Source organism: Pristiophorus japonicus, chromosome 12, assembly GCF_044704955.1.
Source record: "Pristiophorus japonicus isolate sPriJap1 chromosome 12, sPriJap1.hap1, whole genome shotgun sequence".
NCBI classification, from domain to species: domain Eukaryota; kingdom Metazoa; phylum Chordata; class Chondrichthyes; family Pristiophoridae; genus Pristiophorus; species Pristiophorus japonicus.
In genome coordinates this window covers 92,936,166-92,962,489 of record NC_091988.1, presented here as the reverse complement: position 1 = coordinate 92,962,489, position 26,324 = coordinate 92,936,166, and the positions used below count along the sequence as shown (strand labels likewise).

General features: G+C 45.5%; 1 protein-coding gene across 1 annotated transcript in view; it reads left to right on the top strand.

Annotated features, from left to right (window-relative positions):
• LOC139277377 (cullin-associated NEDD8-dissociated protein 1-like) overlaps positions 1-23,387 on the top strand; it is a 44,825-nt gene extending 21,438 nt beyond the window's left edge. Inside the window, exons 9-15 of the mRNA XM_070895761.1 lie at positions 4,669-4,810; positions 6,731-8,236; positions 13,642-13,737; positions 15,371-15,540; positions 16,508-16,672; positions 17,046-17,153; positions 20,563-23,387. Of these exons, the coding sequence (XP_070751862.1) occupies positions 4,669-4,810; positions 6,731-8,236; positions 13,642-13,737; positions 15,371-15,540; positions 16,508-16,672; positions 17,046-17,153; positions 20,563-20,790 (2,415 nt within the window). The 3' untranslated portion in view covers positions 20,791-23,387. The remainder of the gene's footprint in view (positions 1-4,668; positions 4,811-6,730; positions 8,237-13,641; positions 13,738-15,370; positions 15,541-16,507; positions 16,673-17,045; positions 17,154-20,562) is intronic.
• The last annotated feature ends 2,937 nt before the right edge of the window (positions 23,388-26,324 follow it).

Sequence of the window (26,324 nt, the reverse complement as noted above, 5' to 3'; positions counted from 1 at the left end):
GCCAGCCAACAAAGAGCTATCCAGCCTAATCCCACTTTCCAGCTCTTGATCCGTAGCCCTGTAGGTTACTGCACTTCAAGTGCACATCCAAGCACTTTTTATATGAGGCGAAAGTTTTTGCCTCTACCAACCTTTCAGTGAGTTCCAGACCCCACCACACTCTGGGTGAAGAAATTTCCCCGTGAATCTCCTCTAAACCTCCTATCAATTACTTTAACTCTATCACCCCTGCTTGTTGAACCCCTCTGCTAAGGGAAATAAATCCTTCCTATCCACTCTATCTAGGCCCCTCATAATTTTATACACCTCAATAAGGTCTCTTCTCAGCCTCCTCTGTTCCAAAGAAAACAACCCCAACCTATTCAATCTTTCCTCAGAGCTAAAGTTCTCCAGCCCAGGCAGCGTCTTTGTAAATCTCCTCTACCCTCTCTAGTGCAATCACATATTTCCTCTAATGTGGTGATCCGAACTGCATGCCTAACTAATGTTTTATATAGTCCAAGCATAACCTCCCTGCTCTTGTATTCTATGCCTTGGCTAATAAAGGCAAGTATTCCGTATGCCATCTTAGCCACCTTTATCTACCTGGCCTGCTACCTTCAGGATCTGTGGACCTGCATTCCAAAGTCCCTTTGTTCCTCTACACTTCAGTATTCTACCATTTATTGTGTATCCCCTTGCCCTGTTAGCCCTCCCCAAATGCATTACCTCACACTTCTCCGGATTGAATTACATTTAACAACTGTTCTGCCCACCTGACCAGTTCATTGCTATCTTCCTGCAGCCTATAGTTTTCTTCTTCATTATCAAGCACACAGCCGATTTTTGTATCATCTGCAAACTTCTTAATCATATCCCCGACATCATTGATATATACCACAAAAAGCAAGGGACCCAGCACTGAGCCCTGCGGAATCCCACTGGATACAGCCTTCCAGTCACACAAACACTATTAACCACATTACCCTTTGCTTCCTGCCTCTGAGCCCATTTTGGATCCAACTTGACACTTTGCCCTGGATCCCATGGGCTTTTACTTTCGTGACCAGTCAGCCATGTGGGACCTTATCAACAGCTTTGCTAAAATCCATATACACTACATCAAACGCACTACCCTCATCGACCCTCCTTGTCAGCTCCTCAAAAAAAATTCAATCAAGTTAGTCAGACACGACCTGCCCATAACATCCGTGCTGACTGTCCTTGATTAATCCGTGTCTTTCCAAATGAAAATTTATCCTGTCCTTCAGAATTTTTTCCAACAATTTTTCCATCACCGAGGTTAGGCTGACTGGCCTTTAATTACTCGGTCTATCCCTTTCTCCCTTTTTAAGCAAAGTTACAACGTTAGCAGTCCTCCGGCACAGCACCTGTAGTCAGAGAGGATTGGAAAATGATGGTCAGAGCCTCTGCTATTTTCTCTTTTTCTTCTATTAGTAGCCTGGGATGCATTTCATACAGGCCTGGGGATTTATCCACTTTCAAAGCTGCTAAGCCCCTTAATACTTCCTCTCTCTGTTTATTTCATCTAATTTCACACTCTTCCTCCCTGATTGCAATGTCTACATCGCCCCTCTCTTTTGTGAAAACAGACGCAAAGTATTCATTAAGAACCATACCCACGTCTTCTGTTTCCACAGACAGATTACCTTTATGGTCTCTAATTGCACCCTTGCACTTTCTACACTCCTCTAGAGATTCTGCAGTATTGAGCCCTCGGTATCTGCCATAAGCCTCCCTTTTTTTCTTTATCCTACCCTGTATGTCCCTTGACGTCCCTTGACATCCGGGGGCTCTAGCTTTGTTCGTCCCACCCTTTTTCTTTAAGGGAACATACTTGAACCCTCAGGATCTCCTCCTTGAATGCCTACCACTGCTCTGACACGGATTTACCTACTAGAAGCCGTTTCCAGTCCACTATAGCGAAATCACATCTCAGCTTAGCAAAATTTGCTTTTCCACATTTGCGAACTTTTATTCCTGGTCTATATTTGTCCTTTTCCATAACTACCCTAAATCTAACTGAATTATGATCAAGCACCAAAATGCTCTCCTTCCACCTGCCCAGCTTCATTCCCTAAAACTAAGTCCAGGAACACCCCCTCCCTTGTTGGGCTCATTTTATACTGACTAAAAATGTTCTCCTGAATGCATTTTAGGAATTTCGCACCCTCTATACCATTCAAATTAATTTTATCCCAGTTAATATTAGGGTAGTTGAAATCCCCTACTATTACTGCTCTATAGTTTTTGCACTGCTCAGAAATTTGCCTACATATTTGCTCTTCTATCTCCTTCTGACTGGGGTTCTATAGTACACTCCCAGCAGTGTGATCGTCCCTTTTTTGTTCTTCAATTCGACCCATATGGCCTAATTTGATGATCCTTCGAACATATCATCCCTCCTCACAGCTGTAATTGTTTCTTTAATCAATACTGCGACCCCCTCCCCTTCTTTTTTACCCCCCTCTCTATCCTGTCTGAAAACCCTGTAACCAGGAATGTTGAGCTGCCATACCTGCCCTTCTTTCAGGCCTCCATAATAGTTATAATATCGTACACCCATCTGTCCTCTCAGTTCACCTGCCTTATTCCCTATACACCTTGCATTGAAATATATACCATTTAGCACCGCTGAACTCCCTTTTCTATTTTCTAGCCCTCGATTCTTCTACTTTTTTGCTTTCAAATTTCAGCTTTGCTTCTCTCCCTTCTGAATGTATGCAGGTTTCCATTCCCCCTGCCAAGCTAGTTTAAACCCTCCCCAACAGCATTAGCACCCCCCTCTTGCCCCCTCGGTGAGGATATTGGTCCCGGCTCAGTTGAGGTAAACTCATCCAGCTTGTACAGGTCCCACCTCCCCCAGAAACATAACCAATGCCTCAGGAATCTAAAGCCTCCCACCTGCACCAACTCTCCAGCCACTCATACATCTGATCTATCCTCCTATTTCTGTACTCACTAGCATGTGGCACTGGAAGTAATGCAGAGATTGCTACCTTTGAGGTCCTGCTTTCTCCGAGTTCCTAAACTCTGCCTGCAAGACCTTATCCCTCTTTCTACCGATGTAATTTGTACCGATGTGGACCACGACTTCTGGCTGTTCACCCTCTCACCCCAGAATGCCCTGCAGCCGCTCAGTGGCATCCTTGACCCTGGCACCAGGGAGGCAACATACCATCCTGGACTCTCGTCTGTGGCCACAGAAATGCCTGTCTTCTCCCCGAATTGTCGAATCCCCTACCACTATTGCATTTTCTTCCTCCCCCCTCCCCTGTGCAGCTGAGCCACCCGTGGTGCCGTGGACTTGGCTCTGACTGCACTCCCCAGAGGAACCATCGCCTTCAGCAGTACTCAGAACAGAATGTCAGTTGGAGAGCGAGATGTACTCCGAGGACTCCTGCACTACCTGTCTGGTCCTCCTCTTCTGTCTTGCGGTCACCCATTCCCTCTCTGCCTGCACACTCTTAAGCTGCGGGGTGGCCACCTCTCCAAACGTGCTATCCACGAAATTCTCAGCCTTGCGGATGCACCGCAGTGACTCCAGCTGCCGCTTAAGCTCCGAAACACTGAGCTCGAGCTGTCATAGCTGGTGACACTTCCTGCACATGGGGGTCATCTAGGCCACGAGAAGCATCTAGAACTTCCCACATGGCACAGGATGTGCACTCCAACTGACTGAGCTGCCCTGCCACACCTCTGTTTAATATACTAAGAACTAACTTGGCAGAAATAAATTTAAAACTTTAAAAAAAAACACTCATCAGCTACTCAACAATCTGCTCCTTCCCTTGTGCCGACGTCACTTTTTTTACGCTGAATTTTCGAATTCTGCCTCTGTTGAGTTGCTCCCAGCTCAGCCTGCACTCTGCTCTTTTTGTCGCCGCTGTCATTCTCACTCTGCTCCCGCTCCGATCTCGCCCAGGGCCGCTGCCACCTCCGGCCACTCAAAGGGCAGTATCAGGCTGGCAGTGAGTGGCATACATAGGAATGGCACTGTGTTATAAACATGGTAATAGGCTGGTACTGAGTTATGCACATGGCAGTAGTGCATTGCACAAATGGTACATAGGATAGTAACAAGATAGCAGGGTTTATACATAGTACAATAGTGGCTGAGCAGCAGATTAGCATCCAAGTAATGATAGAGTATATACATGCAGTATAATAGCAGGCGCACACACACACACACAGTAATAATGGATTGACAATGAGTTGCACACACAGAATAATAGCAGTTTGAGAATCAGTTACACACGCAGGATAGTTACAAGATGACAGTTGAGAAATAAACAGCAAAAGTTGAACATTGGCAGAACCACAATAAATGTAATTTGCATAATTCTTGCAGCAAAACTGCTTGATGAGGTTGCTATCAATGTTGTGGTCATGTTTCATCATCTCCTGGTTTATCTTGGACTGGTGTGTGCGCTTACATTGTGTCTGCAGCCTGTGCCCAGTGTTTGATGATGGACATTCCCACTATTGTTCCATTCGAACACAGCTTTTCACAAATATTGGTTATTTGCCTGCTGTGGACCGTGTGGTATCTTCTGAAATCAGTTTTATTGGTTAAGTGAGTAACTGATTCACGTGACTTTTGAATGTTTTCTCTTCCTCTCTCCGCTCCCCTTCTCCCTCTCCTCCCACTCTCCCCATCTCCTGCAGGTACCTAGTATAGTGAAAGCTTTACACAAGCAGCTTAAGGAGAAGAGTATGAAGACACGACAAGGCTGTTTCAACCTCCTCACAGAACTGGCCAGTGTCCTACCCGGAGGCTTGTCTGAACATATACCAGCCTTAGTACCAGGTATGAACAAGGAGTGCGGCTGATAGCGTGGGTGGTATGCGGTTAACACCTTGGTTCTAAAATAGGTGGAGTGAAGAGAAACTCAAAACGTTAAAGACCATATCTGCAGAATAGTGGGACACTGCTCCCCCCCCATCATCCTCACTCCCCCATCACATTCTGAATTCCTGATCTCATGCATGTTGCTACCCGTAAGTCCCAAACAGGGACCAGGCACTTCTCACAGGCAGAGCAAGTCACCTAAGCTATCCTTGTGCAGTCCGCATCAGGATGGCCCTTTGGCCTACCCTTTTGGCACTAGGTTGTGATAGGTGCTGGAGGCCTCCAAAAAAAAAAAGAGGAAGGGGAAAAATACCTTTTAAAAGCAGGAGTCACAAACTAAATAAAAACCCTTCTCCAAACGTGCAATCCTATAGCTCACTCAGCAAAATAAGGATTATAAAAGCAGTGAAGCTTTGAAAAAGAAAAGGCCATCCAGTCCACTCCTTCCACTGACATTGTCCAACTTGTCCTGTCACGGACTCCAGCCAATCAATTTAATCTTGTGAGGGGGAGTTCTGTATAAATACTGCAAGATTTGCACAGGTAAATTAGGAAAAGTCCAGGATATTCATTCATCCTCACATCTCTATCATTCAACCATGACCTACGACCCTCAGCACACAATGCCCACCCTGGCCTAGCAGCACAGGAGCCATTGTGTCTCTTGGAGTACTTAACCATTTTGATCTGTACCTATATCCCTAGAACCGTTAATCCCATTCCCAACCAGATATTTATTTGGCTCCTTTTTAGAAAAAGCGAATTGAAACCATGTCAAAGGCTGTCGCTGGGAGCTTTATGTAAAGAGTTGGAAAAAAAAATCCCACTGGAGATCACATCAAAGGTTATGTGGTGTCATTCTTTTGCTGGGTAACTGCATTGTGTTGTGTGAAACAGAACGTACAGACCAGTAAGCTCCCAGGTTCTGTTCTTGACCTGTGTTGAGTTAACTACTCTCAGTTGGGACACTGGTGGAGATGCTACAATTAACCTTGATTTTTTTTCAACCAGCGAGGGAGGCTAGAATTAATCAAAGTTCTCTATCCAGTGATACCTGCTGGGAAGTACACACTTGTTCGTTTCCAAAGGTTGGAAAGAGCTTGAAGGACACAGGATAGCTAGAAGTAGTTGGGTGAGGCTAAGCTTGGGATGTAGATGATCAGTGGAAGTAAAAACTGAGGAAGGTTTGAGTTCCTGGAAAGGAAAGAGTTAGAGTAAGAGATGAATCTTGATTTCAATGCAATATGGGTGCAGCTAGCAGGGACAATGGAGGATGGGATGTCAGAACATAGGAACAGGAGTTGGCCATTCAGCCCCTCAAATGTGTTCTGCCATTCAATTAGATTATGGCTGATCTGTATCTTAACTCTATTCTCCTACCTTGGTTGCAAATCCCTTAATATCCTTGCCTAACAAAAATCTGTCAATCGCAGCCTCAGCAGCTTTTGGGGAAGAGTTTTCCAGATTTCCGCTTTGTGTGTGGAAGTGTATCCTGACATCACCCCAAAACGGCCTAACTCTAATTTTAAGGTTATGTCCCCTTGTTCTGGATTCCTCCACCAGAGGAAATGGGATCAAGAGACAAAAGTTCAGAGGAACACTGACCAATAAAATAGAGATGTGAAAGATTACATTGGTGAGACTGAGATGATGAGACTAGAAGCGAGAGAGGGATTCTGTACCAAATTAATTGATTTTACTTGTGTCCTGTCCAGGCATGTGAGACGGGTGCTATTGGAGCCTCTTCGGGCGTGGGAGCAGGATTTAGGTCTTGGATCGACTTGGGCTTTATAGAGTTAGATTTATGGAGAAGTGCTTGTTCAATAGCATTTGAATGTTCAGTTACAATAAACTGATTCCATATTCTTCATTTTACAGGCATTATTTACTCCCTCACTGACAAATCGAGTACCTCAAACATGAAGATTGATGCACTGACCTTCTTCCATGTCATCCTTTGCAATCATCCACCAGAGGTGTTCCACCCCCACATCAAGACTTTGTTGCCTCCGACAGTGGCGTGCATCAGCGACCCTTTCTACAAAATCACCTCCGAGGCATTGCTTGTGACTCAGCAACTTATAGAGGTGATCCGTCCACTGGGCAAGCCTTGTTCATTTGACGCTAAGCCTTACGTGAAGGATCTGTTTAGCAGCACTTTGAAGAGATTGAAAGCTGCTGATATCGACCAGGAGGTGAAGGAGAGAGCTATAGCCTGTATGGGACAAATCATCTGTAATCTTGGAGACAGCCTAGGTGCTGATTTGAATCCCACATTGCAAATCTTCCTTGAACGACTGAAAAATGAGATTACGAGACTGACCACAGTCAAAACTCTGACCCTGATTGCAAGTTCGCCCTTAAAAATCGACCTTCGGCCAATTCTTGGTGAGGGCGTTCCCATCCTGGCCTCCTTTCTTAGGAAGAACCAGCGTGCATTGAAACTCAGCACCCTAGCTGCTCTGGATATCCTGATTAAGAATTATAGTGACAGCCTTAAGCCAATGATGATCGAGTCAGTCTTAAAGGAACTTCCATCCTTGATTGGGGAGAGTGACATGCATGTCTCCCAGATGGCCATTACCTTCCTGACGTCACTGGCTAAAGTCTATCCATCGTCTGTGTCCAAAATTGGTGGATCTATATTGATGGAACTGTTCAACCTGGTTCGCTCACCGCTGCTCCAAGGAGGGGCTCTGAATGCCATTTTGGACTTTTTCCAGGCTTTGGTGGTCTCCAAGACTCCCAACATGGGCTACATGGAGCTTCTCAAGCAGCTGACGGGAACTATCTACTCATCAACTCAGTCAGGTGGTTCCGTGGTTTTGCACAAACAGGCCTATTATTCTGTGGCTAAATGTGTGGCCGCACTTACCTCAGCTTGTCCAAAGGATTCCAGTACCGTAGTGAACCAATTTGTCCAAGATGTGAAGAACCCCAAATCCTCCGACTCAGTCCGCTTGCTAGCTCTACTTTCTTTAGGTGAGATCGGCCGCACCATGAATCTGGGCGCACAGAAGGAGCTTAAGGTGGTCATCCTTGATGCGTTTTCATCACCGAGCGAGGAAGTAAAGTCGGCTGCCTCCTACGCGTTAGGGAACATCAGTGTCGGAAACCTCAGTGAATATCTTCCTTTCATACTTAAGGAGATCAGCAGTCAGCCCAAACGGCAGTACTTGTTGCTGCACTCGCTCAAAGAGGTCATCAGCTCTTCCTCGGCAGACAGTTTGAAACCTCACGTCCAGGACATTTGGGCCTTGCTGTTCAAAAACTGCGAGTGCGCTGAAGAAGGGACTCGGAACGTGGTGGCCGAATGTTTGGGAAAGTTGACCCTCATCGACCCTACCCACCTGCTGCCAAGGCTGAAGAAACAGCTCACGTCAGGTAAATATGGAAACAAGCTTGTTGTGGAACAGGATCAAACTAATTGGCACTAGCACCAGCTTAGAAAAGAAAGCCTTGCATTTATATAGTGCTTTTCATGAACTCTGGATGTCCTAAAGTGCTTTACAACCAATGAAGTACTTTTGAACTGCAGTCACTGTTGTATTGTTGGAAATACGGCAGTCAAATTGCACACAGCAAGGTCCCTCAGCTTAAGCTGGTACCAGTCAGTGGTTTGATCCTGTTTGAGGGATAAATATACATCTGGGAGAACTCGCCTAGTCTCCTTCACATAGTTCCATGGGATCTTTTACATCCACCTGAAAGGGCAGATGGGGCTTCGGTTTAACATCTCATCCGAAAGACAGTGCCTCCAACAGAAACGTAGAAAATAGGTGCAGGAGTAGGCCATTCGGCCCTTCGAGCCTGCACTGCCATTCAATATGATCATGGCTGATCATGAAACTTCAGTACCTCACCCCTGCCTTCTCTTCATACCCCCTGATACCTTTAGCCGTAAGGGCCACATCTAACTCCCAGTGTCAGCCTAGATTATGTGCTCAAGTTTCTTGATTGGGGCTTGAACCTAAAAACTTTGTGACTCAGAAGCGAGAGTGTTACCACTGAGTTTATCCCTCAGTTTTGATTTGTATTTGCCTGCATATCTTCTCTACCCCTCAATGCCATGTGAAAATCTCAAATCGAGAACCCTAGCTCCATCCTTTAACCAGATGCTAGGAGGCCTATGAGAGTGTCCTTTCTATTCACATTGTGGTTGCTAACTGAGCAGCATTACACAGCCCCTGCAGTAGATCCCTCCCCCTCTCTCCAGCCACGGTGGCAAATGGTGTCTGAGGAGATCTGAATTAGGGGAAAATATAGATTAAGATCTTACTGATGGCTCTGTTGATCAGGGACCCACATGACATGGTACCGAACCATACAGGTCAGGGATTTATTGGATTTGATTCTTGATCTGTATAAGTTGGCTGATCTCAGCACTGAAGTTCAGGGAAAGGTGAACCCAAAATTCAAATCTAGATATTCTCCAGTAACTCAAGGATGCCTGGCTCAGATGTGATGGCTCCTAGAGCTTAATAGATTCACTTGTTTGTGCTTACCAAATGAAGCATAGCCACTTGGGTAAGGGCAGCCAATGCTCATGGACCAGTCCCCATCATGGGCAATTACCTTTGAGAAAGAAGGAGTCGGGAGTGAAAAATGGAGAAAAAAAAGTCATAAAACTTAGATTGAGAAAAGGGCCTTTTGGCTCTTTATAAAAAAAAAATTGTTCATGGGACATGTGGGTCGCTGGCAAGGTCAGCATTTATTGCCCATCCCTCATTGCCCTCAAAGATGGTGGTGAGCCACCTTGAACCGCTGCCGTCCATGTGGTGAAGGTACTCCCACAGTGCTGTTCGGGAGGGAGTTCCAGGATTCCAACCCAGCGAGATATTTCCAAATCAGGATGGTGTGTAACTTGAAGGGGAGAACGTGAAGGTGGTGGCGTTCCCATGCGCCTGCTATCCTTGTACAACGATTTAATTTGGACTCGCCTTCCCCCAACCTCTCTCGGCCAACTATTGTTCCCTACTATAAGGAACGCTTCTACCTCAGTCAAGTAGCGTTATTAGTATCTCTATGACTCAACTCCCCTCAATGGAGATCGATCCAGTTACTTTTTTTAAGATGTCATTTGATCCTGAATCAATAAACTAACTAACCTTTCTGGGAGTGAGTCTCGTCCACTGTTCTGAGGGAGTTTTTTTTCTTATCTCTAAACATGCTCAAATCCTACAAATTTTGTCTGTAAAAGGGTACTAAAATCCTTTGAGTAGATAACTAATCAGTGAAACGAAAAAATACTTGTGAAGTACAAACCTGGAAGAGCAGAATTTAACTCTGGTCACTATTGATGGAAATGGGCAGAGAGTGAGTGTGTATTTAAAACCTGTTGTCTATTCTAAAGCATATCGATCCCAGGTTAATTGGCGACACTGAATTTTACAGCACAGTAACAGGCCATTTGCGCTTCAAGTCTATACTGGTGTTTGTCTCCACATGAACCATCTAGTCTAATTTTGCTCTCCTGCTCAATCTCCATACCCTTTAATATTCCTTTTACAAGAACACACACACTGGTTCAGCAAGGATTTGTGGTAGAGAATTCTATCTTCTGCCCATTCTGTGAAGAAATTGGCCCACATTTTGTGGTGGGGAATGACGGCGAACTGTCAGTGTCATTGCCCTCAAACTGACCACATCTAAAGGTGGCAATTCTGAGGTTGCGGTCGGTCATTCACTGCTCTGACATTGGCTGCAACTTTAGCCCCACCTCCAATAGCCGGCAATCACCGGAACTGACGGGAACTTGAGCTTTTCTGCACTAATATTGCTTTTAAGCACCCCATTAAATTTAAGACTTGTTGGAATAGTTGTAACTGCCGTTTTAACAACGAATTGACTGCTAAATGGCCATTCTGGCCCTGAAAAACTAATTTGTGAATGTCTAATTTTTCCATTATGATAAAAATTGCAATTTATTTTTAAAAAGTTTGTTCATGATATTTCAACGTTTATGTGAAAGTCCCAATTTTCATTTCGCTCTCTACCATTTTTTAAAAGTGAGGATTTAAAGCTGCTTTTTATTTCCTGGTTTTCTGTCTGAGAATTCTTCCATGTGATTGGCTACTCAGACAGCTTGATGATGCTGCTGCATTGCACTATGAATCCCTTATTCTCAGCATTAATTACACATTGAAAAAATTCAGTTTTTACATAAGAACATAAGAAATAGGAGCAGGAGTAGGCCATACAGCCCCTTGAGCCTGCTCCGCCATTTAATACGATCCTGGCTGATCAAATCATGGACTCGGGTCCACTTCCCTGTCCGCTCCCCATAACCCCTTATTCCCTTATCGGTTAAGAAACTCTATCCCTGTCTTAAATTTATTCAATGACCCAGCTTCCACAGCTTTCTGAGGCAGCGAATTCCACAGATTTACAATCCTCTGAGAGAAGAAATTCCTCCTCATCTCAGTTTTAAATGGGCGGCCCCTTATTCTAAGATTATGCCTGCTAGTTCTAGTCTCCCCTATCAGTGGAAATATCCTCTCTGCATCTACCTTGTCAAGCCCCCTCATAATCTTATACGTTTTGATAAAATCACCTCATTCTTCTGAATTCCAGTGAGTAGAGGCCCAACCTACTCAATCTTTCTTCATAAGTCAACCCCCTCATCTCTGGAATCAACCTAGTGAACCTTCTCTGAACTGCCTCCAAAACAAGTATATCCTTTCTTAAATATGGAAACCAAAACTGCACGCATTATTCCAGGTGTGGCCTCACCAATACCCTGTATAACTGTCGTCAGACTTCCCTGCTTTTATACTCCATCCCCTTTGCAATAAAGGCCAAGATTCCATTGGCCTTCCGGATCACTTGCTGTACCTTTATACTAACCTTTTGTGTTTCATGCATCAGGACCCCCAGGTTCTGCTGTACTGCAGCACTTTGCAATCTTTCTCCATTTAAATAATAACTTGATCTTCGATTTTATTTTTCTGCCAAAGTGCACAACCTCACACTTTACAACATTATACTCCATCTACCAAACTTTTGCCCACTCACTTAGCCGTCTATGTCCTTTTGCAGGTTTTTTTGTATCCTCCTCACACATTGCTTTTCCCCCCATCTTTGTATCATTAGCTTTCGCAAATTATAGGCCATTATTACTGACCTCCTCTTTGGGAGCGAACACACATTTAAGTAACAAACAATCAGTGAAAACAATCTATTATTCTTTACCTGATGAAAATTTCTTGGAGACCTCTACCCCTTTATCGTCTCGGCTCTAGTGTTACCTGTTAACCCTCATCTCCAGTAACACCCTAAGTGTTGCACCTTTCCCATTACTTTTATATCCTTATAATGGGTCCCAAACTGTACACAATACTCCAACTGTGGCCTAAATAAGATCTTCATTACTAACTCTTTGCTCTGTATGCTGTGCCTTTGTTGCAAAAGCAAGGATTCCATTGCCGCCTTTATGGGCTCGTCTACTTACACTGATGCCTTTTAATGACCTGTACCTGCACAGCAAGGTTCGCATGTTCCCCTATCACACTTAAAATCTTATTGTTTAAAGTGTATTTCCTTTGCCTAATCGTATCCAAAATGTATTACTTCAGGTTTCTACATTGAACTGCATCTGCCCAACTTGCCAGCCTATCCATCTCCTGCAACCTTTAACTATCCTTGTCCTAATTTACAATGCCCCTAATTTGGTGTCCTCTGCAAATTTTGATACTGTTCCCTCAATGCCCAAGTCCAAACCATTAATATTGGAAATAAGAACAGCCCCAACATGGACCCATGTAGAACACCACTCACCATGGTACCCTAGTACTGGACTAGCAACTCCCAAGGTCATGAGATCCCAACCTGACATGTTTGAAATTGAACTCAATAATCTTGTAATTTTGTGGGCTGGCACCAGAAAAATGACCATGAAAAGTTGCTGGATTGTCATAAAACTCAACTACTGTCCCTGAGGCTTGGGGAGGGAGGAAAGCTAAGAACGGTGTTCAGAAAGTGATGCGATATCCATTACCTTGGTGAGCACAACAAAACATTTTTTTTAAACTGAAGTAAAAGCTGTATATTTTCTTATACAGGAGATCTCAATTTAAAAGCTGAGAGATGTCAATATACAATCCTTTCTAAAACTCTTTCAACTCTAACAAGGAGCCAGACCTCCAGTAATTGGATGTGTGCGGCTGAGTCATTGCTAGTTTAGTCATCAGTGACACTTTATTGCAATATTTCTCTATCTTGGGTCGACTTAGACAAGTATCTCTGATATCAAATATCTGATGTCCTTTCACCCAACTGGTAGTAAACCTTCATGTCGCACCTATCATTCAGTGCAGCTTAGATCAACAATTCAACCTGTGACCTTACCGCTCCATGGCCTTGGACAACATTGTACCTCGTTGGGCGAGAGTTTTTTTTAAGGTGTTTATCTCTCTTGGTCACTCCCAACACACCTCTCCCATCTCTATGCAGAAGTATCGAGATCCCACTTGGTATCGGCAGAACCAAAGTCAGAGCAGGCGAATATCCTGGGGCAAGGGTATTGAGGGAGATGGAGCAAAGGTAGGTAAATGGAGTTGAGGTACAGATCCGCTCTGACCACCTTGAATAATGGAACGGGATCGAGGGGCTGAATGGCCTGTTCTATGTCCCTAAACTCACATCATCCAAATTTACAGTCAAATGGAAAAGATTTTTTTGTAGAGAAAGATTTTATTGCCTCCCTTGGCCAACAAAGCCATTGCTGTATTGTGAAAAATTATTTGGGGAAAGTTGTTCATTTGAGTGTTTCACACTTTGTTTTCCTTCAGGTTCGGCCTACGCTCGAAGCACAGTTGTGACCGCCGTCAAGTTTACGATTTCAGACCACCCGCAGGCAATCGACCCGCTGCTGAAAGGCTGCATAGGTGAGTCTTGCAATGGGAAAGCAGCTTTCCAAAGGTACGCTGTAAGGGGGCAGTGTCCAGTTCCCCTCTCCTGATGCCTTGCTAGTAAAGGCACCAGCCAACATACTGCTAATCTATATAGATGATAAGGTCCCAGGTTCAATCCTCACTGTGGTGAGTTACTGGATCTACGCCTGGCTCAGTGCCTCGGGGCGAGAGAAGGTTAAAAATCGGCCAGGGTTCTTCTGATGGAATGTGCCAGTGTGTGGGCGTTGGGTGAGGACAGGCTGCCCCTCTCCCCTACCCATGTGCACACCCACAGAGCACCAGAGGATGGCCAGTGCTCCGAGAGCGTAAGGGTGAGGGGAGGGGGATTTGATTATGAAGGGGTAGTGTCTTTAGGCATTTCATGGCCTCAACATCCCAAAGCACCTCACACCCAATGAAATACTTTGGAAGTTCAATCACTGTTGTAATGTAAGAAGCGTGACAGTCAATGTGAGCACAGCAAGGTCCCAGTAACAGCAATCACATATTCTGTTTTAGATGTTGGTTAAGGGATAAATATTGGCCAGGACATCAGGAGAACTCTCCTGCTCTTTGAATAGTCACATGAGATCTTTAATGTCCACCTGAAAGGGCAGATGGGGGCCTTGGTTTAACATCACATCTAAAAGACGGCACCTCCGACATTGCAACACTCCCTCAGTACTGCACTCCAGTGTCAGCATGGATTATGTGCTCAGGTCTCTGAAGTGGGGCTCGAACCCACGACCTTCTGACTGAGGCATGAGTGCTACCCACAAAGTCTCGTCTAAAAACTGCCGTCTGAGCTTTTGATACAGTCTGAAATGATGTAGGGAGTACTCGATGCTAGGTCTGGCATTACCAGATTGAGCCCACTGAATTCCACCCACAGAGGTACACTTCTCCCACACGGGGCTGTTCTGTTGTGTATTAGCCGGTGTGGAAGGACCAGGATCTGTTCAGTCAGCTGCAGCTGTGTGGGCAATCGGGTCGGTGGCCCCGTGTGCTACCACTTCGCCATCCAGCGAATTCTCTTGCCAAGTTTTGTTCTCGCCCATCCGTCTTTCCAGAAGGCATAAACTCCTCGCTGGTATTCGGTTCCATGGGTATTGGCCGCTCTCCAGCTCATCGCCCAAGTGGCTATTCCTCGTGCGAGACTGGGCCCTCGGGGTCGGTGAAATCCATCTTGCGAACTGGCTGCCCGCTTTATATTCTGCCCGATATTCACTTCCATCAGCAGCTGCCTATTCGCCATCGCCTGTTTTGCGCTACCGCCTGAGTTGTATTTTGCCCCTACGAGTGGCGATGGCTTGTTCAACCAAGGGAGCACGACAACAGAGCCTGATCCTGTTCTCACCCAATATCCACACGTGCGTATTTCTGGTTGAACCCACTAGATAGTTCTTTCCAGATTCGAATACCATCTCCTCGGCCCGAGTGAATTGATCAGTTTGCCATTGTAGGTTGGTCGCCACCAAGTGGCAAGTCCAGGTATGTTCTGTCCTACGCCAAGCAGTGCAGCAACACACCAGCCATTGGGAGTTTACTGATTGATTTTTAAAAGGGAACGTCTGTGCCATGCTGATCTGCAGTCCTTAATTTTTCTCTTTTTTAAATTTCTTTGCAGGAGATTTCTTGCGGACTCTGGAGGACCCAGATCTCAACGTCAGACGCGTTGCCTTGGTGATGTTCAACTGCGCGGCTCATAATAAGCCTTCCTTGATCAGGGACTTGCTGGAGACTGTGCTCCCGCAGCTGTACAACGAAACCAAGGTCAGAAAGGAACTCATCAGAGAGGTAAGCACATCGCACAGGAGGCTCGAACATTGCTTGAGTATACTGCCTTGCATAATCTGGGGATGTCCCAAACGTGGCAGCCAAATTGGACACAGCAAGGTCCCATAAACGACGATATGATAATGACCAGATAATCTGTTTCAGTGATGTTGGTTGAGGGATAAATATTGGCCAGGACATTGGGCAGAACTCTCCTGCTCCTTCTTTGAAATGGTGCCATAGGATCTTTTACTTTCACCTGAGGGGGCAGACGGGGCCTTGGTTTCACGTCTCATCACATTTCCAACAGTGCCTCAGTACTGCACTGGAGTGCTGACCTACATTATGTGCTCAAGTGGATATGAACCCACAACTTCTGACTCTGAGGTGAGAGTGCTACCCACTGATGTCCAGTGACTCCAAGCCTGAGGATGGTGTCCTGAAAAGGTAATCTTCTCCCGAGCTCCAGTAAGATCCTCCAATGTGAGGGGTGGGCACAGAATCCCTCCCAGTGGGTCCCAACACAGTACTGGGAGAGGAAAATGAGGCGTCAGAACCAGTTATGCCATCTTGTCCTTATTAGTATGGCTGTGCCTTGCAGTGTCACTACTCCGCTCTTCCCTCGCGGGACCCCAGGAATTCCCTGGGCAATGCAAAAGGTATAACAGGTCTCTGCTGCTGTATCCCTGCTTTGTGCCTGGGAATTCTACACCCCTGTTGTGAAAGAGAGCAAAATTGGCCCAATAGTGTGTGTGTGGCATTTTTCAAACTTTGGGACTATAGTTATCTAATTCTGTATATTTAAAAAATAAAATTATTTCCAAACAACTGATTTAGTAACAATAATGAATGATGAATACTGAGTTGCTTACAGCTCGGTTACCTCCACTCCCCACCCTAATTTGCACACGCCTTGTCAATCCTTCCATTATGTGTGTGGTGTGTACTTTCCTTGGGTTTTCTGACTAAACTCTCCATTTCTTTCCAGGTAGAAATGGGGCCTTTCAAGCACACGGTGGATGATGGGCTTGATATTAGGAAAGCTGCCTTTGAATGCATGTACACCTTGCTGGACAGCTGCCTCGATAGGCTGGACATCTTTGAGTTTCTCAACCATGTGGAAGATGGGTTAAAGGATCATTATGACATCAAGGTAAATGAGCTTATCTGTAAATGCCAGAGGTGTGCTCCTGTACAGGCGAATGCCAGAGGTGTGCTCCTGTACAGGCGAATGCCAGAGGTGTGCTCCTGTACAGGCGAATGCCAGAGGTGTGCTCCTGTACAGGCGAATGCCAGAGGTGTGCTTCTGTACAGGCGAATGCCAGAGGTGTGCTCCTGTACAGGTAAGTTGCTGAACAGGAACTGATTTGAGACTAATGTTGGAACCCTTCAAACCTAGTGGAAGAGAAAGGAGATGCCTGTGTTGGGTTCAAACTCGAGTACCAGACGTGCAAGGACACTTGGCTAACCTTGCTTTCAAATGTCGATCTGAATTGAAGTAACTTTACTTTTTGTGCCGTCTGTAGATGCTGACTTTTATTATGTTGGCGCGATTGTCGACTGTCAGCCCCAGTGCAGTGCTCCAGAGGTTAGACAGGCTGGTGGAGCCCCTACGTGCGACGTGTACAACTAAGGTGAGTCCTCCCCAAAGATTGCTGAGCAAAATGATGTTTTATGAGGATTAAAATAATGTCTACGTGGATAATTAGCCTGTAGCATACTTGTTGGGTTTAGATCTTCATAACCACCTCTTTCTCCCAACCCTTTTCCCAGGTTAGAGGGGTAAGAGAAGAGAACTGAAGGGAAGATGAGGTGGGGAGAGTTGAACATGGTGTTCAGGAAGGAGTGAGATAGATGTGCTTGAATGTCTTTTCCTCATTCTATATCCCTCACTATAGCTAATGTAATCCCACTTTTTTAAAAAAAAGGAGGGAGAGAAAAAAACGGATTTATAGACCAGTTAGCCTGACATTGGTAGTGGGGAAACTGTTGGAATCAGTTATTAAAGATGAAATAGCAGCGCATTTGGAAAGCAGTGACAAGTCAGCATGGATTTATGAAAGGGAAATCATGCTTGACAAATCTTCTAGAATTTTTTGAGGATGTAACTAGTAAAGTGGACAAGGGAGAACCGATGTATTTGGACTTTCAAAAGGCTTTTGACACAGTCCCACAAGAGATTAGTGTGCAAAATTAAAGCACATGGTATTGGGGGTAATGTAGTGATGTGGATAGAGAACTGGTTGGCAGTGAGGAAGCAAAGAGTAGGAATAAACGGGTCCATTTCAGAATGGCAGGCAGTGACCAGTGGGGTACCGCAAGGTTCAGTGCTGGGACCCCGGCTATTTACAATATACATTAATGATTTAGACGAAGGAATTGAATGTAATATCCAAGTTTGCAGATGACACTAAGCTGGGTGGCAGTGTGAGCTGTGAGGAGGATGCTAAGAGGCTGCAGGGTGACTTGGACAGGCTAGGTGAGTGGACAAATGCATGGCAGATGTAGTATAATGTAGATAAATGTGAGATTATCCACTTTGGTGGCAAAAACAGGAAGGCAGAATATTATCTGAATGGTGATAGATTAGGAAAAGGGGAGGTGCAACGAGACCTGGGTCTCATGGTACATCAGTCATTGAAAGTTGGCATGCAGGTACAGCAGGCGGTGAAGAAGGCAAATGGCATGTTGGCCTTCATAGCGAGAGGATTTGAGTATAGGAGCAGGGAGATCTTACTGCAGTTGTACAGGGTGAGGCCATACCTTGAATATTGTGTTCAGTTTTGGTCTCCTAATCTGAGGAAGGACATTCTTGCTATTGAGGGAGTGCAGCGAAGGTTCACCAGACTTGATTCCCGGCATGGCAGGACTGACATATGAAGAAAGACTGGATCGATTAGGCTTATATTCACTGGAATTTAGAAGAATGAGAGAGGATCTTATAGGAACATATAAAATTCTGATGGGATTGGACAGGTTAGATGCAGGAAAAATGTTCCTGATGTTGGGGAAGTCCAGAATCAGGGGTCACAGTCTCAGGATAAGGGGTAAGCCATTTTAGTCCGAGATGAGAAGAAACTTCTTCACTCAGAGAATTGTGAACCTGTGGAATTCTCTACCACAAAGTTGTTGAGGCCAGTTTGTTAGATATATTCAAAAGGGAGTTAGATGTGTCCCTTATGGCTAAAGGGATCAAGGGGTATGGAGAGAAAGCAGGAATGGGGTACTAAAGTTGCATAATCAGCCATGATATGAATGCTGGTGCAGGCTCGAAGGACCGAATGGCCTACTCCTGCACCTATTTTCTATGTTTCTATGTAATGAGCAGGACAGGCACCGTTTCAGGGTCCTGACTCTCTAACCATCTCCTTTTCACCATGGACGTCCAATCCCTCTACACCTCTATCCTCCACCAGGATGGCCTGCGTTTCCTCCCTGATCAGAGGCCCCACCAGTCCCCATTCACCACCTCTTTTCTCTGCCTGGCTGAACTTGTCCTTATTTTGAACAACTTCTCCTTTGACTCCACTCACTTCCTCCAAATAAAAGGTGTTACTATGGGAACCTAGCTATACCTGCCCTTTTTGTGGGATACGTGGAACATTCTTTGATCCAGCCTTACTAGGGTCCCTCCCCTTTTCCAGTACATTGATGACTATCGGTGCTGCTTCCTTCTCTCACCCAAACTGGAAAATGTCATCAACTTGCTTGCAATTTCCACCCATCCTCGCCTTCACATGGTCCATCCCTGACTTCTCTGTCCCCAATTCTGGGAATAGGCTGTTAACCAATCTCTGCTATAATCCCACCAACTCCCACAGCTACCTTGACTACACTTCCTCCTACCCTGCTTCTTGTAAGGATTCTATTCCATCCTCCCAGTTTCTCCGTCTCTATCTCATCTGTTCTGATATGTCTTCCTTTTTCCTCAACTGAGGATTCCCCTCCACCGTGGTTGACTGAGCCCTCATCTGTGTCTGTCTCATTTCCTGCACTTCTCTTTCTTCTTCCCCTCCCTCTCAGAACCAAGATAGGATTCCCTTGTCCTCACCTTCCCCATTCAACGGATCATCTTCCGCCATTTCTGTCACCTCCTGTGTGATCCTGCCACCAAACACATCGTGTCCCCCGCCCCCCCCCCTTCAGCATTCCAAGGGACCGTTCCCTCCGCGACACCCTGGTCCACTCTTCAATCACCCCATCCCTCCTTCCTATGGCACCTTTCTGTGGAAGTGCAGGAGATGCAACACCTGCCCTTTCACCACCTCCCTTCCCACTGTCCAGGGCCCCTCCCAGGTGAAACAGTGACTTACTTGCACTTCTTTCAATTTAATATACTATATTCATAATGCTGTCTCGTCTACACTGGAGGGATCAAAAGGACCTACCTGCGGTCCGGGTTGGAGTCTGTTGATTTTCCTAAGGCTCTGACCAGCGAGCTGCATTGGGATGCCTGATTGGCATCTACAACTCACTGGTTTTATGCAGATGGCCCAATTTTCAGACATCAAGCCTAGGGTGCTTGTTCCCTTCCCAGCAGCCATTTCGAGCTGGTTTCTGGTACTATTCCATTTTCAGGGCTGTAGATTCTGCTGCCACCAGTCTGGTAGGTCAATCCATGCCCCAAAAATCCCAATAAAGTGTTAAAGAAAAAAACTCAACTTCTCCCTTTGTTCTTTTGATAAATTCCTGCCCTTTAATTACCAACTCGCCCACCAGTGGAAATGGTTGTTCCTAAATTACCTTATCCAAATCCTTCATAGTTTTGAACCTCTTCTGTTCTACTGAAAAGAGCTCCAATTTCTGTAGTCTTTCCTCGTAACTAAAGCATCTCATCCATCAGTGAATCTCTTCATGGCCTTGACATCTTTCACCAAGTAAAGAGTGCAAAACTGAAGAGCATGTTCTAACTGTGGCCTAATGATTTGTGTAGGTTTAACATGATCTCGAATTGACCCCTGACTGTTTGCATTGTGCACATTGTTGTGGTCCAGGACCTACCCGAGGGGGAAGGGTATAACGCTGTTTTGCCTTCTCTTACAGGTAAAGGCTAACTCGGTGAAGCAGGAATTTGAGAAGCAGGATGAGCTGAAACGCTCGGCAATGAGGGCAGTAGCAGCTCTGCTCACTATCCCGGAGGCTGAGAAGAGCGCGTTGATGGCCGAGTTCCAATCGCAGATCCGGTCCAACCCTGAGATGGCGTCCATTTTCGAAAGCATTCAGAAGGACAACACGTCAGCGACTAGTACAGACACAATGGACCTCAGCTAAAAAAAAAGAAAGTAAACCAAAAGGATCTGAACAAGATGCCTTGGCTTCGTAACTAACTCCTGTGTGAAATATTATTTATATCTTGCCATTTGTTTTTCTTTCTGTTGCAGCACCTCCTGTCAGCGCTCTGGCTGGTACTATGGGCTGGCTGTCTGTGTTGCGTTTGCATGACTTTTGTTTCTGGATGTTAGTGCTCACAATAGTCCAGACAATAGTTCCTCCCATCTCTTCTCCCTCCCCCCCCGCAAACCATGGTGGCATGCCAGCAGTGACTGACTCACTCCGTGTGCCCCCACCTCCCGTTGGGAAGGGCAAGGGCTGAGAGGAAAGAGGTTGAAGGGCCCTGCCTGGCATCACTCAAGGGGCCTCTTGAGGCACAAAATGAGGCTTCTTGAGTTGGAGATGTGGCTGTGGACCTAGTCACCCTAACCAAACAAGCGTCACAAATTTGGCGGCACTTCTCATCTGTCCCATATTACTTGTATGTCCCAACACTAAATGGCAGAGAAACAGCAGCAGCAGATTTATCGGTTCCACTGTAAAATTGTGTGCTCGCTCCAAGCACTGACCTGAATTCCACCATTGGGCTGGCTGATTCAGTGCATGACCTCAATTCTGAACATAGTGTCCGTGGTACAATCTGGGAGATTACCATGTGACAATGCCGGGGCTCCCAGGAACAAATGATGGTCACACTTGGACTTCTCCCCATTCGGAAGGAAGGGAAAACTGGCTTGTATAGGGAGATTTATGTGTATGGGTTAGGAAATGGGCTGGGAGGAGAGGAAAGGGCACACAACGTAATGAACAAGACAGCTGAGTGGCAGTTACCAGACTAGTTGCGACCCTTGCAACAGTAACCAATTTAAATGCGACCTGACCATCGCTATTCTATATGGATGAACCATTTTTAGTCATGTGGGCCGAGCAATCCTGGATGTAGCTGTGAGCATCACTGCCTTGCAGTTGTGCATTTTCCTGGGATATTGGTGCAAGATCGATTGAACTTTCCATTTGGCCCAGCCAAGATTGGGGAACAGTCACGTGGGCAATAGTCCGATTGTGGGTCCTAACCCTGCACGGCACAGTGTTGGTACACAGTATCGCACACTGTTCCCAGGTTCTACTGTTGTAAAATGCAGATCTGCAAACCTCAGATTCTCAGTCTTGGACAGTTAGTTATTATAAGGTGCCAGGGTCGTTTGTAATCACGCATGCTTCTCCAGCCACGACTGTCGCTACTGCTCCTCGGGAAGGTATAATTGAGGAATGAACGAGACAGATTTTTCCAATCCCACCCGCAGTCCTTGCCCCAGACAGAATGACTTCCTTGTCGAGGTGTATTCATCTTCTGGCAAAACCACAAGAAGTGACAAGTAAACTGAAGGGGTCAGTAGTTTGGGACTTGATCCTCTAGATGGTGGCTTGGGAGGCATATTGGGTTCTCTTGGCCATCCTGCTCCGGGCACACTATGTTCCATTTAGCGATGCTCGCTCAGATTCTCCCCCATTCCCCAGTTCATCCCCAATCAGTAAGAGGTGTTACTTGTAAGCCAGGCTTTTCTTCAGCTCTTAACAGCCAAATTCTTCTGGCGAGGGACTTTGGATTGAGGACTACATAACTGCCACTGATTATTGCTGTTAGTCTTTTCAGTCCTTACAGATTCCACCATTGATAAAAACATTGGTTTCAAAGCACTTTCTTTTTACTCTGGAAGTAGGGATGAAAATGGTGAATTGCTGATACAAACAAGTCACCCCACCTACCCCTTTCTATCAATCAAACTGAGTTGAAGTTAACTCTGTGCCAATACAGATCTCAACTGAAGCAAATGCATGTTCTACACCCTTGTTCTATTATACTGATAATTTGGGCAGTGCTAAATGTCATGTGATACAAGACCTCTCTCTTCGTTCAATTTTTTTAAGAAAAAAAATAAAATTGGTGAATTGGATGGAAGAAAGTCCATTCACTATATAACGCACTGTTAAACCTAGGATCCTGGGGTGAAGCAGCCTACTTGGGCTCCCAGTGTCAATTTTCAGGTATTCGTCAGTATTGGATTTAAGGAATTTTAAAAAATGGGCGAACTTGGGTGCAGTGATGGTGATCAACCCCTAGATATCTCCAGCACGGCTTGTAAATATATCACCCATTCGTTAACACATGTGCTGCTGGCATCTAGTGCCAGTACGCTAATACTGAAGCAGCTGTCACATGTACAGAATTGTGTTGGCAGACTCCTAAGTGTTAGGTATGTTCAATCTTTCAGTTGTGCCGAGTTGGAATGTCGACTGCCCATCAAGCACTGGGCCAGATGGAGGGCTGCTCAGCAAGTCTCATGGTATCTTGCATCTATAAGCTTAAGAATGCAAGATGACTTGAACAGTTTGCAAGCTATAAATGTGATTTCTTTTGAACCTGATCAGCTACAAAGTGCACTGGAAGACTGCTACTGAAAGCAATATAGTGAGTCATTTGCAACTTTTCCAGTTTTTTTTAAGTCAAAGGCGACTGTCAATATGGAGTGTTACATTAAAAGTTCATAAATATTTTGGAGCAAGTGGTATTATAAAAATAAAGGTTGAAGCACGGGGTTGTTTGTGTGGGCTGTTGCCATGTGTCGTGTGCCTTGTTACAGAGATGTGGCGGGATCTTCTGGGTTAAAGTGAATGTGTCTGCCGCACACTGCTCCAGTTTACCTGTTTGATACAGATTGCCTCTCAAGTGGTTCAGCCTATATCTCTTAAAATAAACCAAAGCAGCTCAAGATAAGTGACTTGCATGACATACTGGCGTCCTGCCCAATGGCTCATCCAAAAGCAGTTGACTAGTGACAACTCAGCAGGGTGATGATTGATCCTGTGTCCTGCTACTTCACAATGCCACCTTGCTACCTGCCAGTGTGGCAGTGTTTTCAGCTGGTGCCAGTAGATGTCTAGGATGATTAGGTTCCCAGGATGCCCTGTTGCCAACTTCTCCTTGGAGGTAGTGTTACATTACATTATGGGAAAAGATGACATCAGTGCTGCTCTGTAGGAACACTGCCACCTTAATCAGCTAGGGGTTTGGTATGGGATGTTGTCACGTGTGTGTCAGTCTGTGTTCTTAGAGGACAAATTGTGTTTTGCTTCAGAGGAGATGATGCTAGTCCTGTTAATTTCTTCTTCTCCTCCCTACTTGAGATGGTGTGTCATTTTTTTAAAAACTAATCTTGTCTCCCTGATGGCTTAATAGTGCTGTATTGAGCCACACATTACAAGGGTCCTAGTCAATCCCAGATTGTGAGGAAAGGACAGGGTGGGCTTAAGGGTGTGTTAGAGGAAGGAGCTGGCTGGGGTAAAGAGCATGTTGGTGGGAGGGGCCCTGTGGGGTCAGGGGTGTCTTGGGAGGAAAAGGCCGGATTGGGTTAGGGATATGTTGGAGGGAGAGGCAGGGTGGGTTAAAGGGGCTCAAAGTGGCCTGTGAAAAACTTCCCATGTAGGACTTGCACAAGTAGGACTTGCACAAGTTTTCACAAATGGACATTTTTTACATCACTTGTCTACCTTTCAAGAAATCAGTCGCGTTCCACAGTCCAGTTGCAGGCACAACGTGCAGTGGTGACATCCTTACCAGTACACCTTGCAGATGAGATATGCAACGGCTGCCTATTGGGTGATGGGAAGCTGCAATGCTTCACATGGATTTATCCACAGCACAGCAAACACCAACTCTGACATAAATGGCCATTCTCCTTCCAAGTAGCTTAATGTTTTCTTCCACACTTTTAATAAAAGACTTCCATTCATTTTAGATGAAAAGACCAATGCCATCCAGGACATGTATAATTTAGCCTTCTGCAATCTGGGCCCCATATGCCTGAAATTCCCTCCCTCTCCCCTTTAAAGCCCTCCTTAAAACCCACCAAGCTTTTATTCACTTCTCTTATCTTTTCTGTCTCATCTATTTTTGTCTGAAGTGCCGAGAGATGTTTTTCTACATTAAAAGGTGCCATATAAATACAAATTGCTGTTATTGTAAACCTAGGCTGAAATGTGTTCCAATGGAGATGCACTGGAGTGTCAGCCTGGATTGTGTGCTCGGTTCTCGAGTGGAATTTGAACCTACAGCCTCTTGCCTCAGAGGTGGGAGTGCTACCACTGAAATAAGGCTCAAACCTTGAGGTGAGGTGTTGTGTTGCTGATGCAACAAACACTGGCCACGTCAGCACTGGTGGATACATGTATCAACAGTCTAGGCCCCATATGCCTAATAGATTAAAGGGTAAGATGGTTGATGAGCAGTGGCAGATATTTTATAACTCAACAAAAATAGATTCCAGTGAGAAGGAAAGACTTAATGAGAAGGGAGAACCATCTGTGGCTAACTAAGGAAGTAAAGGGTGGTATCAAATTGAGAACAAAGGCATACAATGCTGCCAAGACTAGTGGTAGGCCAGAGGATTGGGAATTTTTTTAAACCAGCAAAGGACAAGTAAAAAGATAAATAGATGGATAATAAGAGTAAACAAGCAAGAAATATAAAAACATAGAGCTTCTACAGATATATAGAAAGGAGGAGTACTGTACTATATACAGTAGACACCTCAAAGCGCTGAAGGAGTACCACCAGCGCTGCCTCCGGAAGATCCTCAAATTCACTGGGAGGATAGGCGCATCAACATAAGTGTTCTTGCTCAGGCCAACATTGTAGCACTGACCACATGCGACCAGCTCCGTTGGGCGGGCCACATCATCCGCATGCCCGACACAAGACTCCCTATGCAAGTGCTCTACTCGGAACTCCTACATGGCAAGCGAGCCCCAGGTGGGCAGGGGAAATGTTTCAAGGACACCCTCAAAGCCTTTGGGAATCCCTGGCCCAAGACCGCCCAAAGTGGAGGAAGAGCATCCTGGAGGGCGCTGAACAGCTCGAGTCTCGTCGGCGAGTGCATGCAGAAATCAAGTGCAGACAGCAGAAAGTGCATGCGACAAACCAGACTCCCCACCCATCCTTTCCTTCAACCACTTTCTACCCTGCCTGTTACAGAGACTGTAATTCCCGTATTGGACTGTACAGTCACCTGAGAATTCACTTTTAGAGTGGAAGCCAGTCTTCCTCGATTTTGAGGGACTGCCTATGATGAAAAAGGAAGAGGGTAGCTAAAGTAAATGTAGGACCCGTAGAGAATGAGACTGGGGAATTAATGGCGAACAGGGAAAAGCCAAGACTTTGAACAAATATTTTGTATCGGTCTTCATGGTAGAAGACACTAAAAACATCCCAATAATAGATAATCAAGGCATTATAGGGAGCGGGGAACTTAAAACAATAGGGAGGGGGGGAACTAAAGAAAAATGACTCGGTAAAATAATGGGACTAAAGCTGGACAAGTCCCCTAGACCTGATGGCCTGCATCTTAGGGTCTTAAAAGAAGTGGCTACAGAGATCGTGGATGCATTGGTTGCAATCTACCAAAATTCCCTGGAATCTGGAGAGGTCCCAGCGGATTGGAAAACCACAAATGTAACGCCCCTATTTAAAAAGCGGG